Source organism: Canis lupus, chromosome 2 (genome assembly GCF_011100685.1).
Source record: "Canis lupus familiaris isolate Mischka breed German Shepherd chromosome 2, alternate assembly UU_Cfam_GSD_1.0, whole genome shotgun sequence".
NCBI lineage: Eukaryota > Metazoa > Chordata > Mammalia > Carnivora > Canidae > Canis > Canis lupus.
Window position 1 is genome coordinate 29,515,615 of NC_049223.1, and position 14,318 is coordinate 29,529,932.

At 34.6% G+C, this 14,318-nt stretch overlaps 1 protein-coding gene across 1 annotated transcript in view; it reads right to left on the minus strand.

The window, feature by feature from the left end:
• The window catches only part of NET1 (neuroepithelial cell transforming 1), a 62,364-nt gene that overhangs the window by 34,345 nt on the left and 13,701 nt on the right, over window positions 1–14,318 (minus strand). Inside the window, exons 2-3 of the mRNA XM_038530205.1 lie at window positions 7,970–8,036; window positions 3,828–3,887 (exon numbers count right to left, since the gene is read on the minus strand). Coding sequence (XP_038386133.1) covers window positions 3,828–3,887; window positions 7,970–8,036 — 127 coding nt within the window. The remainder of the gene's footprint in view (window positions 1–3,827; window positions 3,888–7,969; window positions 8,037–14,318) is intronic.

Consider the following 14,318-nt stretch of genomic DNA (forward strand, 5'->3'; position numbering starts at 1 on the left):
ATAGTAAATATTTCAGTCTCTATAGGTCAGATGGTCTCTGTCACTGCTACTCAACCTCTGCCACTGTAGTGTTTTTAAAAGCAGCCGTTAACAATACATGTCAGTCAATGAGCAGATCAGAAATGGTTTGTGGGCTACAGTTTGCTGACCCCTTTGCTAGGGAATGAATTTCAGAAAACCAAAAACCTAGAACTGGTACTCAACATTCAATATACACTTACCTGTGAAACTAAAGCCTAGATAATGGTTACCAGGGTACACAGCAGTCTGCAATGGCTAAATGCTCTGATCTTATGGACACAATTAAACTGTTCAAGAAATGGAAAATGGTGATGTTCATAAAAAGTAAAATAAGCACTTAATACTTTAAATGTATTAATTTAGAATGAAGAGATATTACTTTAGTTTGTTAACAGAGGAGGAGAGGAGGGAGAAGAGGTGTTAGTTGATTAAAATAATGCTCATAGGAATGAACCAACTTACAAAGGCTAAAAAGAGCAAACTGAAGCAAAAAAAAATAACCAAGAGAACAAAAACATGAACATTCCTAAATATGGAAAGACATTACAAAGCAATAAACACACAAGCAAAACAAACAAGGAAAGAATAAAATAGAGCACATAATGAAGGACAGCGTGCTACTGTGTAGCCAATAAAGTGGGATATACAAATATACATGCAACTGCTTCTATTTTTAAAAAGTGAAAGAATAAAGCATAAAATAAAAAAAAAAAAAGAAAAAAAGGATTCTGTATGGAAGAAAGAAGTAGGGTAGAAGGGCCAGGAATAGAAACAAGAATACTGTGGAACTTAACTTTGAAATTCCATACAATTAAAAAAAAAAAAAAAAAAAAAAAAGAAATTCCATACAATTTTGTCACATGATTATAAGAAAAAATAATTAAAAAGTAGTAGTTCTTAAAAATTGAAAATAAAAAGGAACAAGTGAGTTGTTGTTGTAATTACACATAGAAAAGCACTAGTTCAGGGGCGCCTGGGTGCCACAGTTGGTTAAGCATCCAACTCTTGGTTTCAGCTCAGGTCATGATCTTGGGGTCCTGAGATTGAGCCAACCCCACCCCTCCCCATCATGCTCAGCAAGGAGGCAAGGAGTCTGCTTGAGATTCTCTCTCTCTCCTCTGCCCCTCCCCTGTTCCTACTTGCAAGTGCTATCTTAACAAAAAAAATACTAGTTCAATAATTGAAAAACATAGTAAGCTGTAATACTCACTACAACTTATATGTAAAAAACAAAAAAAATCTGAAAAATGAAACATGTTTTCAGTAATTGTCTCATTTATAGTAATACAGTAGTGATTTGCAGTAATGTAGACTGTTGTCTTTGAACTGTGAGTAAATCAAATCAGTAATTATGTCAGTATCTCCAAGACCTAGATTTTTGGTGTGGCCGAGAAATCCAGATAGTAATATTGATGAGACTGAGTAAGAAACATTGTAGCCTCAAATCTGAAATATAAGTATAAACTTATAATTTATCTGAAAAAGTGATATATATTTCCTAGCTTTGTCCATTAAAAGGCACAGAAAAAGGATCAATACAGCAGCAGGGAGTGTTCTTAAAGTACAGGTTTAAGCCTCTACCATTTCCTAAGGAAACCAGGATTTTTATAAATGACGGAGTCCAGGTATGGAGCAGAAACAACAAAATGTACAAGTGGGCATGGAATAACTGGTCATCCTTGAAGAAAGGGAGGCCACTGAGCCTCTAGGTATAAGGGGGGGGGGGGTCAATGTCAAAGGATATAGGAAATCAATGCATTGCATTCCTTAAATTTACATTATATTAAATGTCAATTATACCTTAAAACTAGGGGAAAAAAGGACCTAGGAGCAAGCCATCCTGAAGCAGCGTCCAGTGGCCAAAGATAGGGTAATCTAAACATTGTAAGAGTAATAACCAGAATGGATCAGAACACCACAAATGTGCTAATATCTGCAAGTTCATAATTATATTAAAAAGAAAAAAATTAACTATTTTCAGAGAATTGTAATGAATAAAACTCATCACTTTTGAAAACCATAAAAGGAATCAAATCAAGCACCTGTCCTACCTTTAGTATAAGTAAGTACGTCATAGTAACCAAATGGTTGATGAAGGGAGTTCTATTTATTTATTTTTTTAAAGATTTTATTTACTTATTAGAGAGAGAGCAGGAAGTGGGGGGTGTGGGGCAGAGGGAGAACAGAGGGAAAAGCAGACTCCTTGCTGAGTAGGGAGCCCAATGTGGGTCTAGATCCCAGGACCCTGAGACTATGACATGAGCTGAAGGCAGACGTGTAACTGACTGAGCCATCTAGGTGCCCCAAGGGCAGTTTTCTTTTTACAGAAATATAATAAAGATGACTGATAAAGGCACTTTCACCATTTTGCAACCCTCAATGAACAAATAAATCTAGGCAATGATAATTAATTTTGACAACATCACAAAAAGACATGATGTACCTCCCAAGGAATTAGAGAGCCCAAACCATCTCTAGCTCTATCAGTTGATCAAGAATAAAGGGAAGAGAGGACAGAAGAAATGATACCATGGAGACACAACCATGAACATGCAGACTGTAAAAGGCTCTACACACGATTTCTTTTTCAACAACAAATCCTAAAAAAACCCAAAAAGCTAGAGAGAGAATCTGTGGATTAAAAGACACTGAAGAGACAACGTTTGGACTTTTATATGAATTCCAATTCAAACAGACAAAATGAACAAAACCAAAACAAAAAAGGTGTAAGACAAATCAAGGGAAGTATGAACACTTAATCTGACGATAAAGATAAAATGATACAACTTAAAGGATTTTCTTCAAAATAATACAGGGGAGAGGAGGCAGGTTGATAGTTAAAATGAGAATGATCCAAATTGCAGAAGTTGGGATAAACCAAAGGAGGATTGTCTTTATGCAGAAGTTGGGATCAACCAGAGGATTGTCTTTAAGTAGATTTGACCATGGATTTTATTGTGGTGAATGATAAATACTGTCCTATTTCTGTATGTGATCTGATTTGAAGCATACCTAAAAATATTCAGAGCTGCCATTTTATCCTTTTTTCTCTTTGTAAGATTTTTAAGTGTAATTAAAATTGTTTTGCAAAAAGCCTAACACTTAAAACACAGAGTTCTTCCATAAACATATTATGTACATACACATGCCCCATCCCACCCCCCTCTGGCTAGCTGGATTTGGTAAAATGTTGATGGACAGACCTATAAAAATTTGCCATCATTTCACACGATGCCAGACATTTTTTAACTCACTTAACAAATGTATAACTTTTACATAACGATCTTTAAAAAAAGGTTCCTTAAAACCAAGATGGTTCTATAAAGTTGGCCAACTGACGAAAATGGTCTAAGAAATTCCAGAGACACTAGGTTTTGGGACTTAACAATTTTACATAGTATTCACTTAAAAATCCAGATTTCGATAGTCCTAAAGGTAGCCAAGGGCTAGAGCACAGTAGCAGCTGCCTCTTGCAGGAGGGCATGTTTCTCTTTTCCACCACAGCCCTTCCTTCCTCAAGGCATATACAGTAGGCCTGACCTCTTTACACATTTGAATGTGAGAGCACTAGCTAAAGCCTACATGGTTCTTAAGGAAGGCTCTCACCTCATTCTTTTTTTTTTTTTGTTTTCTCACCTCATTCTTAAGAACAACAGGAAAAAGAAAATACCTATAAGAGCCAGCATTATTCAGTTTTGCACTTACAATTTTTTAAAAATTAGCATTCATTATTATTATAGCTACAAAAAATAAAACACTATCTGCATTTTTAAAGTGCTTTTCTTTGACAGAGAAGGAAGGCTTACCTTTAGATCAAGGCTGTTAAGGCTCACAACATCATCATCCTTTGCTCTCCGCTTTCTTTTCTATGTGGAAAAAAAAAGATTTCATTCTTATATAGAAGGAATGCATGTTGCTTCATTAAACAAGGACTCCATAAAACCAGAAAAATCACTATAAAAAAAGTGAAGCTGTACTTAAAATTTTTTTAAAAGAGGTTATTTCTGAGGGATGCTCATAAATTATCTCTAGTATATTTACTACTTAGTCTCCCTGAGTGAATCATCTCATGCTACACCCTATTAAAAAAAACCTTACGGAAAGTTTTTCTAGAACACAACTCTGAGAAAAAGTAAATTATGTTTTAAACATAAAGGCAACTTTTTTTTTTTTTTTTTTTTTTTTAAGGAACACATTATTTATCCTATGGAGGGGGGAAGGCCTTCACTAGGAAAAAAAAAAAATCCTTTTCTCGTGGCTCAAAGAAATTAAGACTTGTTGCCTGAAGCAGGATTTATTGGTTGGAAGACAACACACTCCTAGCTATCATTCTTCAGCCTCATTCAACTCTGCTGATGCCTGTAGTGGAGAAACTGTACAATCTTATTTCTGTCCTTTATCACTACTGAAGAAGAATCGTTAAGTAACATGTCATCCACTTACCCCTCAGAATAACTTTTCGGATTACCTGTGACACAGTCTAGCTCTTGTGAACTCTCAAAACTGACCAGCCAGGGTTCCCTTCCAGGACCTGACTCTATCCCAAGGAGAAACTGCTAGGAGTGGAGTCAAAATCGAGCAGGATAGGGACTATAGAGAAAAGGAAAGATGAAGTCCAGACGGAAGGGGGAGAACAGATGGAGCCTGGATCTCGCAGAAGTAAGGCATCATCAAAATGAGGAGAGGGAGCTCTGTGAAGTTAGCAAAGTTCTTTGTGAAGATCAAAGTTGATCTGAATCAAGCCTCTTTGCAAAGTTCAGAAAAACTAAATTCACATTAAAATGAACAGAAAATTCTCCAAGTCAAATCCTATACAAAGTAACTAAGGAAAAAACGGGAAAAAGGGAAGAGTAACATCCCTACAGGGAATGAAAGTACCTCAGAACAAAATGCTCAAAGAAGCAGGGCAAAGCTATGACATACTTTTCAAAATTTAGCTAAAAGACATTAAGAAAATTGTGTAAGATCTGAAAGAAAATATAAATCAGGATTGGAAAAAATGAAAAATGATGTGACAAGAAATCTTTATCGATCCTAAGTTCATATCCAGAAGATCTAGAAAAATATGAATAATATGATCCTAATTTAGAAAAACAAACTAAGCAAAGATCATGCATGTGTGTATTTTATTTGTAAAGCTGTGTGTGTGTGTGTAAATAATTATATGAGCAAAACATAAAGGACAGGTACAAGGGTTAGAGTGGAGGTTGGGGATGGAAGGATTGACGGAAGAGAGGAAAGGGGGAAAACTGTCAGAAAGAAGTGTACTGAGGGGAAAAGCTCATTTATGAGTGTACTTATGCATTTATATAAAATCATGTACATGTGTCTGCATATGTATAAAGACATTTAACATATTTTAAAACATTCTATTGTACTTTCTTTTAAGTATCTTAAGAATATTTTGCTTTTCCTATTTACACGTGCAGCCCATCTAGAACTTGTTTGTTGGTATATGGTATGAGCCACAGCTAACTAACTGTCCCACCGCTATTATCTCTGTTGCAAGCACTATTCCCCCTGATGCCTATGATGCCGTAAGTTCTCATATATATGTCAGTTTCTGGGTTCTCGATCTTATGGCATTGGCCTACTTACCTAGACTTTCATTCACACTGTGGTTCCATACTTAACTGTACCTGTGGGATAAGTCTAAACAGCTAATATAATAAGTCACATGTATCCCCGACTTGCACAATACTTTTACAGCTGTCGGGCCTTCACTTTTCTTCCTGAGCTGTAGAATTGAGATCTCTTATACTCTATCAGAACTGCATTGAATTTACAAATTAATACGGGGAGTACTGATATTTTCATGTTGCGTAACTCTCTTTCCATTTAATTTGGTGTCTATGTTCTTTATTAACGCTTTCCAATCTTTCCAATAAAAATCTCACAGATCTTCTCATAGATTTATTCTAGGTTTAAAAATTGTTATTTCAATAAAAGCTTTACAAGTTACATGTAATTGTTTATTGCCAGTATATATACATTTTATTGAATTCTTTTTATAAATTTTATAGTCTGTAATCTTGCTTGAACTCTTATTAGTTCTAACAGCTGCAATTAATATTCTCTTGGATATTCTATGTAGATAGTCATATTGTTCCTAAGTAATGGAATCCTACTGTCTCTTCCTTTCTAATTTGAATACCACTCGTTTTCCTGTCTAACTGTGTTGGTTAGAAGCACCAGTACTATACTGGATAGACATGGTGACAGTAGGCTTTTTAAAAAAAATTTAAGGGGATGTTTCTAACATATTATCATTACAAAACATGTTGCTTGTGGTAGGTCTCAGGCTAAGAAAGTTCAATTCTATTCCTAGTTTGCCAAGAATTTTCTCATGATTGGGCGCTGATTTTATTTTTAACCATTCTCACTTTTCCTTCTATTTTCTTGGGTTCATTCTGCTGTTTTCTCTAATTACTTGAGCTAGATGCTTACTTTTTGTTTTTTTCCTTTCTTAAACCATGTTTTTTCCTTATAAATCTCTTTTTTTACTTATAAAAAAAGTAAGCTAGATGCTTACTTTTGTTTTTTCCTTTCTTAAACCATGTTTTTTTCCTTATAAATCTCTCTCTTAGAACTCCTTAATCACATTCCAAACGTCGTAATACATGAACCATGAGACGTTTCTTTTGTCATGGGAGAACTCTACAAAAGTGTTTTTCCCAAGTGGGATGTACCCATCCCAGAGGAGATGTAAGATATCTTCCCTGGAGTGGAGGAGGAAAATGCAAGAACTTCTATTTTTATGTATTTACTAATCCTTAAGAATAAGCTTTACTAATATTCAATACACAGATGATGAGCTCATCATCATCTACATCATAAGGAAATATAACAGATTAAGAAATTGACCTCACACTGTGAAAATGTCATGGCTATTTGCAATAAAGACTTATGTCCACTATCATGAACTTCACCCTAAGTTGAGTACTGTGCTGTTAGTAGTTAATAATGGTGGTACATACATAAAAATTCCAAATAAATGTATCAGGCATACATGTTCAAAATATTTTTGCTGATAGGTTTACAAAATCAAGTTTGGAGATACTTCTCTACTAAAGTTTTTCTGTGTGAGTTTAGGCTTGTCAACTATTAAGGGAAAGAAACTAAGATGAAAAAAGTTTCAAAGAAAATAGAGAATTATATTAAAGTCAGGAGATTCTTGTTATGAATGCTTCACTGACCAATTAATATAAGTTACTGGTGTTAAGAGTACAGAAATCTCAAAGTCTCCAACAGAAATATAAATTAAACACAAAAGAAGAGAGTACAAATTAAATCTGTATTGCTGAACCCATTGGCACATGATTATGTAAAGCTTGGCAAACTAGAAACAGAATGATATGTGCTATTTCTTCCAAATAAGAAAATAAAGAATCATGTTCTATTTGTATATACACTATTTTTATGAGTATTTATAAGGTATGAGTTTTTAATTACAAAAAGAATCAATTGTCTGGTGTCATTTTGCAGTTAGATGCCTCCGTAAAGTCTCATTCTAAAAATAATGAGACTAGGATACAAGGATGATTAACAACACAAAATAATTCACTCATATATATCATCTGAAATCATTTTTATATTTTTCAAACAAGAAAAAAGCTGTTAGAGTATGAACACAAAAACAACTTCATGTTTCATAATATATTCTAATTTAAAAACTGGTAGTAATAAGAAAAAGGGTTGCATAGGGTTAAAAATAAAAAGATCTGGTACTTTTCAAAATACGTTTTATATTTAATTGAAATAAAAGTATTTTTTTAGCTTGTTAGCAGAAAAGAATTAAATTAGACTGCCAAGGATGGTGATAGGAAGTCTGTACCTTAAGATACTCAGAGAAGTACCGACAACTGAGTTGTACACCACATTGACTGAAAGACAATCTAGGAATTAATTCTATCAATGCCCGGACATAAAATACCCAGGAGCTACTCACCAAAGTGAAGTCCCAATGGGGGCCAGGTGTTAAAAATGTGAAGGAGCTACCTCTCCGAAGGGAATATCTGTTAAAAGAAAATTCAAGTAATAAATAAACTGAGAGTAACTTTTATAAAACAAAGCACTCTAGACATACTAAAAGCTCTTTTTCATAGGTTCAAAATGATTTTAAGTAGCCTTATTAGTCATTTCATTGTAGAAATGAGAGCATGCAAAAAAAAATAAAAATAAAAAAAATAAAAAAAACCCAAAAAAACCAGGGTATAGGGTTTAGTCATTTTTACGATCTTTAAAAAGGTGAAAGGGCCTTTATAAAATTAGTGGACATATCAAAAATAATTCACCAAACCAAGCAGGGTTACTTTAGGTACATATACATGGTTCAATAGCAAGAAATCTATATAGTATAGTATACTAATAGGTTAAATAAAAAGCAGTAAATGATGCAAAAAATATTTAATAAAAGTCATTATGTATGCCTAGTATTTTAAAAATAAAAGGATGTTCAATATAATAAAACCCAAACATATTTAATTTGCATTTCATGTTTAAATCTCTTGCATGTACTTTTTAAAAAAGTTATGGCTTAATTAACCAAATAAAGAATTTTAAAAACTGTATCTGAGACGAAGATCTCAAGATTAAAATTTGACTAGTTTTTGTTCATTACTATTAAGTGACAGACTTTTCTTCTGTGTTATTTTTCCATTCATGAAAATCCTTATAACCAAAACCTGTCTTCACCTTTATAAAATATAAACCTCTATGTTTATAAAACATGTAGAAAAAAACCACAAAATATAGATAGCACAAGAAATACGGTTTATAAATACTTACCATTAATCACTTTGGATGTAAGTAAATATAAATAGGTTTTCCCCTTGTATAGAAATAAATGAGAAAAGCAAAGGCTATATATTCAGAGCCTGCCAGACGCGGGGAGTCAGTCACCATCATTTGTGTTGAGGAAGACTCAAAGGAAGGCTGAAGAGTGGGAAAGCTTCATAGTGGAAAAAAGGGAAGGTTTCAAAAGTGTGCCCTGATTGGAGACTGTTGGCAATGGGAAGCTGAAGGTGAGACATCCTATGTGATTGGTGGTGGCGGCGGAAGGTGTATTTGGCTTGCTTTGATTGGTTCTAAGTTGGAAGCAAGGATAAAAATTAGGGAACCTGGCAGTTATGATCAAGTCCTGGCCACGTGGTTCAATTGTTAGAAAAGTTAGTGTTCCGCTTTCTGGATTGAAAGGCTATCCTCCATTTGTATATTCATTCCACCTCTCACCCTTGATCCTCATGGTCTTTATTCACTCTAAGTACAAAATACCACAGACGCTATTAAACCTACAAGACTTTACAAGCTTACATCAAATACAGGTAGTTTTTTAAGCTAAATATAAAGCAGCAGTCTGCTTACATGTTGACAAGGAACACAAGGGAAAATGGCTACACAGAGAAAGAGGATGTCAAAAGGCTTCACAGAATCCATTCTTAAACAATACTAAAGCTAAATCAAAGAGAAATAGTAATTAGCAAAGCATAGGAGAGCCAGGAAGGCTTTTCCGGCAAAGAGAACAGCACAAGTGGGAGTGAAATGAATTATATTCAGGAAACAGCAAGTAGTTCCTTATGTTTGAGTATCTAAAGAAATAAGGTAGGACTAGATAAAAGGCCTTACATAACAACCCTTAGAGAGTATGGACTTGATCTTGAATGGCGGCAGCAATAAGCCTTGGAACAAGAGGGATGAACTGGGAGGCAACAAGACTGGTCGGGAAGAAGCAAGAGGGTGAAGGCATAGCAACAAAGTTTAGTGAAGCATATTAGAAAGTGGGCTCAATGACAAAACTAGCAGATTTTTCCCTCTTTCTATGTCAGCCTCAGTTTCCAGCAAGTTTCCCGGCACAGAGAAATAGGGTTCCACTGATAATTAGATGCAGAAAGATCTTAAGATATTTAAGTAAGCATTTCCTAAATAATTATTTAAATTATTATTATGAAATATTAAAACAGTAAGCCTTTGTTACTATTTTAAAAAAAGATTTTTATTCATTTATTCATGAGACACACAGAGAGAGAGGCAGAGACCCAGGTAGAGGGAGAAGCAGGTTCCCTGTAGGGAGTCCGATGCGGAACTCGATCCCAGGACCCCAGGATCACGACCTGAGCCAAAGGCAGACACTCAACCACTGAACCCCTGGATGCCCCACCTTTATTACTATTAAAACTCATCCCACCCCCTTCCGTCCCCCCATCCCAGGCCTCCCCAGGGCCTCTTTAGCGGAGCAAGAGAACTTAAGGAACTGATTTTTCTTGCCACTGCAGAAAAAGTAACAATGAAGAAAATAGTATGATTTTTGATAAAACACTAGAGTGAGGTATTTAGGTTAAACCAACATGACATCTGAAAAGAATCAGAATTCATATGTCTAAACAATACATAGATATAATATTATAAACAACGCTAAAAGATAATAGGGAAAAACAGGACATTCATACCCCATGTATCCATGGATCATACTTTTTAAAAATACTTCTCTAGGTAAGTGCTGTTATATACTACATGGTTAATAACAGCATCAGTGGGGACTTGGTTGAGAAGCATTAATTATGATTTCTCATAAGATTATTTTTAATCCAATGCAAATATTCATTACAAAGTAGTAATTATAGTAGCACTTAAAATATTCAATAAATACATCCTTAAGATGAGTTTTAAGGAGAACACAAAACCAAAGTTACTCATTTCTTTAGTCCCTAGAATCAACCAAACTGACCTCAGAATGAATTTCATGTTTGAAAGCTGGAAAGAAAAATAGCTCTTAGGAATTTCAAATAGGTCAACAAACTGGAAAAATATTTCCAATCAGATGGCAAGATTCTTTCCAGTACAAGCTGTAATCAGTTTTATAGTAATGCTATTTTTTCCCAATTGAATAACAAGTACCTATTTATTCTGAATACCCATGGAAAAAAAGAACCCAATAAACAAATTGTGCCCAAAAATCATGTAAGACAGTGCCAACTTTTAAAAAATCTTGGAAAGACATACAGTTATCTTTCACAGGGGTCAGGCCCAAATGTAATAGCTATTTTAAATCCTTGTGGGAAAAAAAGTTTTTATTTCATAAAATGTTAAAATTGTAAGTGGCCTTTCTAAAAGATACTAAGCAGAGTTCATTTAAAGAGGTATTAAGGGCTGAAATAAGAAATGATGGTCCTTCATCTTTTCAATAATTTTTGTCCAATCCTCTTTTTAATATATTCAAACAATTACAACATTTCAGGCATAAAATAAACTAATAAGTGAAGGAACCAGCTTGTTGTAGTAAATCGTGTTTTCTATTAATTCATTGTGATTATTCCTTGGCCTAACATCCATACTTCTTTTCTTATCTTTTGGTGTGTTTTTAAACAATGTAAATTATTTTTACATTGAACTAGTTTTGGCCTACACAAAGCAAAACTACAATGGTAAAGATGATATTCAATAAGAGAAAAATCGTTAGTTCATTCTTAGATTATGATTTGTATTACTGCCCTCTTCTATCGTGGCAAATAAGTAAGAACTGAATTTGAATTATAAATAGCAGAAAGACAGCTCAATGAACATTTTCATAAAATGTACTAGACAACATAAGGGAGTTAATCTTCCAATTAAAAAGGAAAACCACAAAAATGTAAAGATACTGGCTTATAACAAGGTAGACATTTAGAAGTTTTTAACAAAGAACCACCAAAATGAGTTAGCAAAATAAATATTTTTAAAAAGCAAGGAAAATAGAAGGGCTAAAGATAGGAATATAACAGACTAGGTCATTGACATTTAGCAAGACGACTTGATGCATAGGGCACCCAAAATAAGACAGAGTATAATTGAAAATTGTGATGCCTCCAGATCTGTTACGGAGAATTAGTTCCTACATGGTAAAACAAGAAAAGAATACAATAGGGCTGAAATACAGCTGCTAGACAAAGGAAGCTGGTCCTACACACCAGCAGTGCAACTCAAATAAATGTCTTAGCCTAACTACAAACTACTATGCATAACTCATAAGCAGCTAAAATTTAAAATTTTACTCTGTAGATGCTAAGGTTACCATGAATGTAGAAAGAATGATGTAAACTATTCTCTGTAGTGAAAATTTGTTGGTATTTGGGGTGCTGAACTATTAAGGTTCTCCCATTTCTTCGTAAATCAGGCAAAAAACAATGACAAATATTACTGAAACAATTCATTTATTTGGGCCAAATATCTGATATAATGGACTGTTTTGACTACTTAGCATCTTTGCTATTAAGAAATTGTCTCTTCTTGGGGCACCTGGTGGCTCAGCAATTGAGCGTCTGCTTTTGGCTCAGGGTGTGATCCTGGGGTCCTGGGATCAAGTCCCACATCGGGCTCCCCACAGGGAAGCTGCTTTTCCCTCGCCTGTGTCTCTGCCTTTCTCTCTGTGTCTCTCATTTATAAATAAATATATAAATAAATAAAATCTTAAAGAAAAAAAAAAGAAATTGTCTCTTCTCCCACTTGGTAAAGGTTCCGCAAGAAAGTCATATAGACTAATATCTCTTACTCTATTAGGGCTTTCTCAACTTTGTTATCTGTGAGCCCCAAATAATAGATATATTTTGGAACATTTCTAGAACACATTTGAGCATCACGCATATATACAAAATGTAGAATATTCATTTCATATAATGGAATACTATTTAGCAATAAAAAGGAATGAAATATTCATGCAAGCCATAATTTGGATAAACTGCAAGATTATATATTATATGATTCCATTTATATAAGATGTAAAGAAATATAAATTTATACAAATGGAAAGCAGGTTGGTGGCTGCCTAGGCCTATGGGTGGAAGTGGGGGTTGACGGCACACAAACATGAGGTAATATCCGTGGTGATGAAATGTTCCATCAACGGATTGTGGTAATAGTTGCACAACTACATAAATTTACTAATATTCACTGAATCATACACTTACAATGGGTAAATGTTATGATGTGCAAATTGTATCTCAATAAAACTGTTAAAAAAGTAATCATTTGATTTGGGAGCAAATAGCCTTAGGAACTAATGAGGATATCCTTTTATTTTTAGCAACTATATAAACAGTAATGACAATGACAATCTCAAATTATCGAGGACTGGCTCAATTATTTGTTTATATGCCCTAATGTGGTTTAAAATACGTTTTGAGGGACACCTGGGTGGCTCAGCAGTTGAGCGTCTGCCTTTGGCCCAGGGCATGATTCCAGGATCCAGGATCGAGTCCCACATCCGGCTCCTTGCAGGGAGCCTGCTTCTCCCTCTGCCTATGTCTCTGCCTCTCTCTCTGTATCTCTCATGAGTAAATAAATAAAATCTTAAACAAAACAAAACAAAACAAAATAAAATAAAATACATTTTGAAAAATAGCCTATTCAAAAAGTGAAATTTCTTTAAATAAGGGAACAGAAATCCTTAGCTCTGAGTTTATATAACAGCTAGTCTGGCTAAAGACTACCTTTAACCCTTGATAGCATTCTGTATATTTATCACTTTCATTGGAAAAAAAATGTACAGAGTAAGTCCCATCACCACTGGTTAATCACTGGGATGGAATTATCTTTCTTTTTTAATTTTTTGATTTTATTTATTTGAGAGAGACGAAGAGCATTCGCATGCACATGCGAATGACATGCACATGACAGTTGGGGGAGGGAGAGGGACAAGCGAGCTCCCTGCTGAGCATGGAGCCTGATGTAGTGTTGGGGGAGGCATGCTGCTGGATTTCAGGATCCTGAGATCATGAATCAAGGGTCTATGGCTTAACTGAGTGAGGCACCCGGGCACCCCATGTATTATCTTTCTACCAATGGAGAACATTACTTCAAGTCTGTTAAAAGAAAAATGCTATAAAATCCTTAGAAGGATCAGTAGGGATTTATGCTCCTGCTATACAAGTGATATAGAATATTTGGTAGATTCTCCCAAGGCTCCAAACAGCAGAAATAGAATTATTTAAATGTTATTTATATCCAGTAATTGTAGTATTTGCATAGAAAAGCTCCTTAAATGTGGTTACATGACTGATGGTAATTGTTCCAATGGTTAATGCTACTAATACATCTCTTTAGAGACATATTGTGGAGGCATGGCAAACGGAACATTAAGAGTTAGGAAATACAGGACATTTTCTAGCATCGAGCTGTGAAATTTCAGAGCTTCACATTCTCATCCATAGAAGAAGTTGTGCTAAATTCTAAGGCCCTCTTGGTACTAAAATGGATGACTCAATGTTTCTTAGAGTTAATAACAGCAGCATCAAGAAATTTATGGAATGCCTGTTATGTCCCAGGCA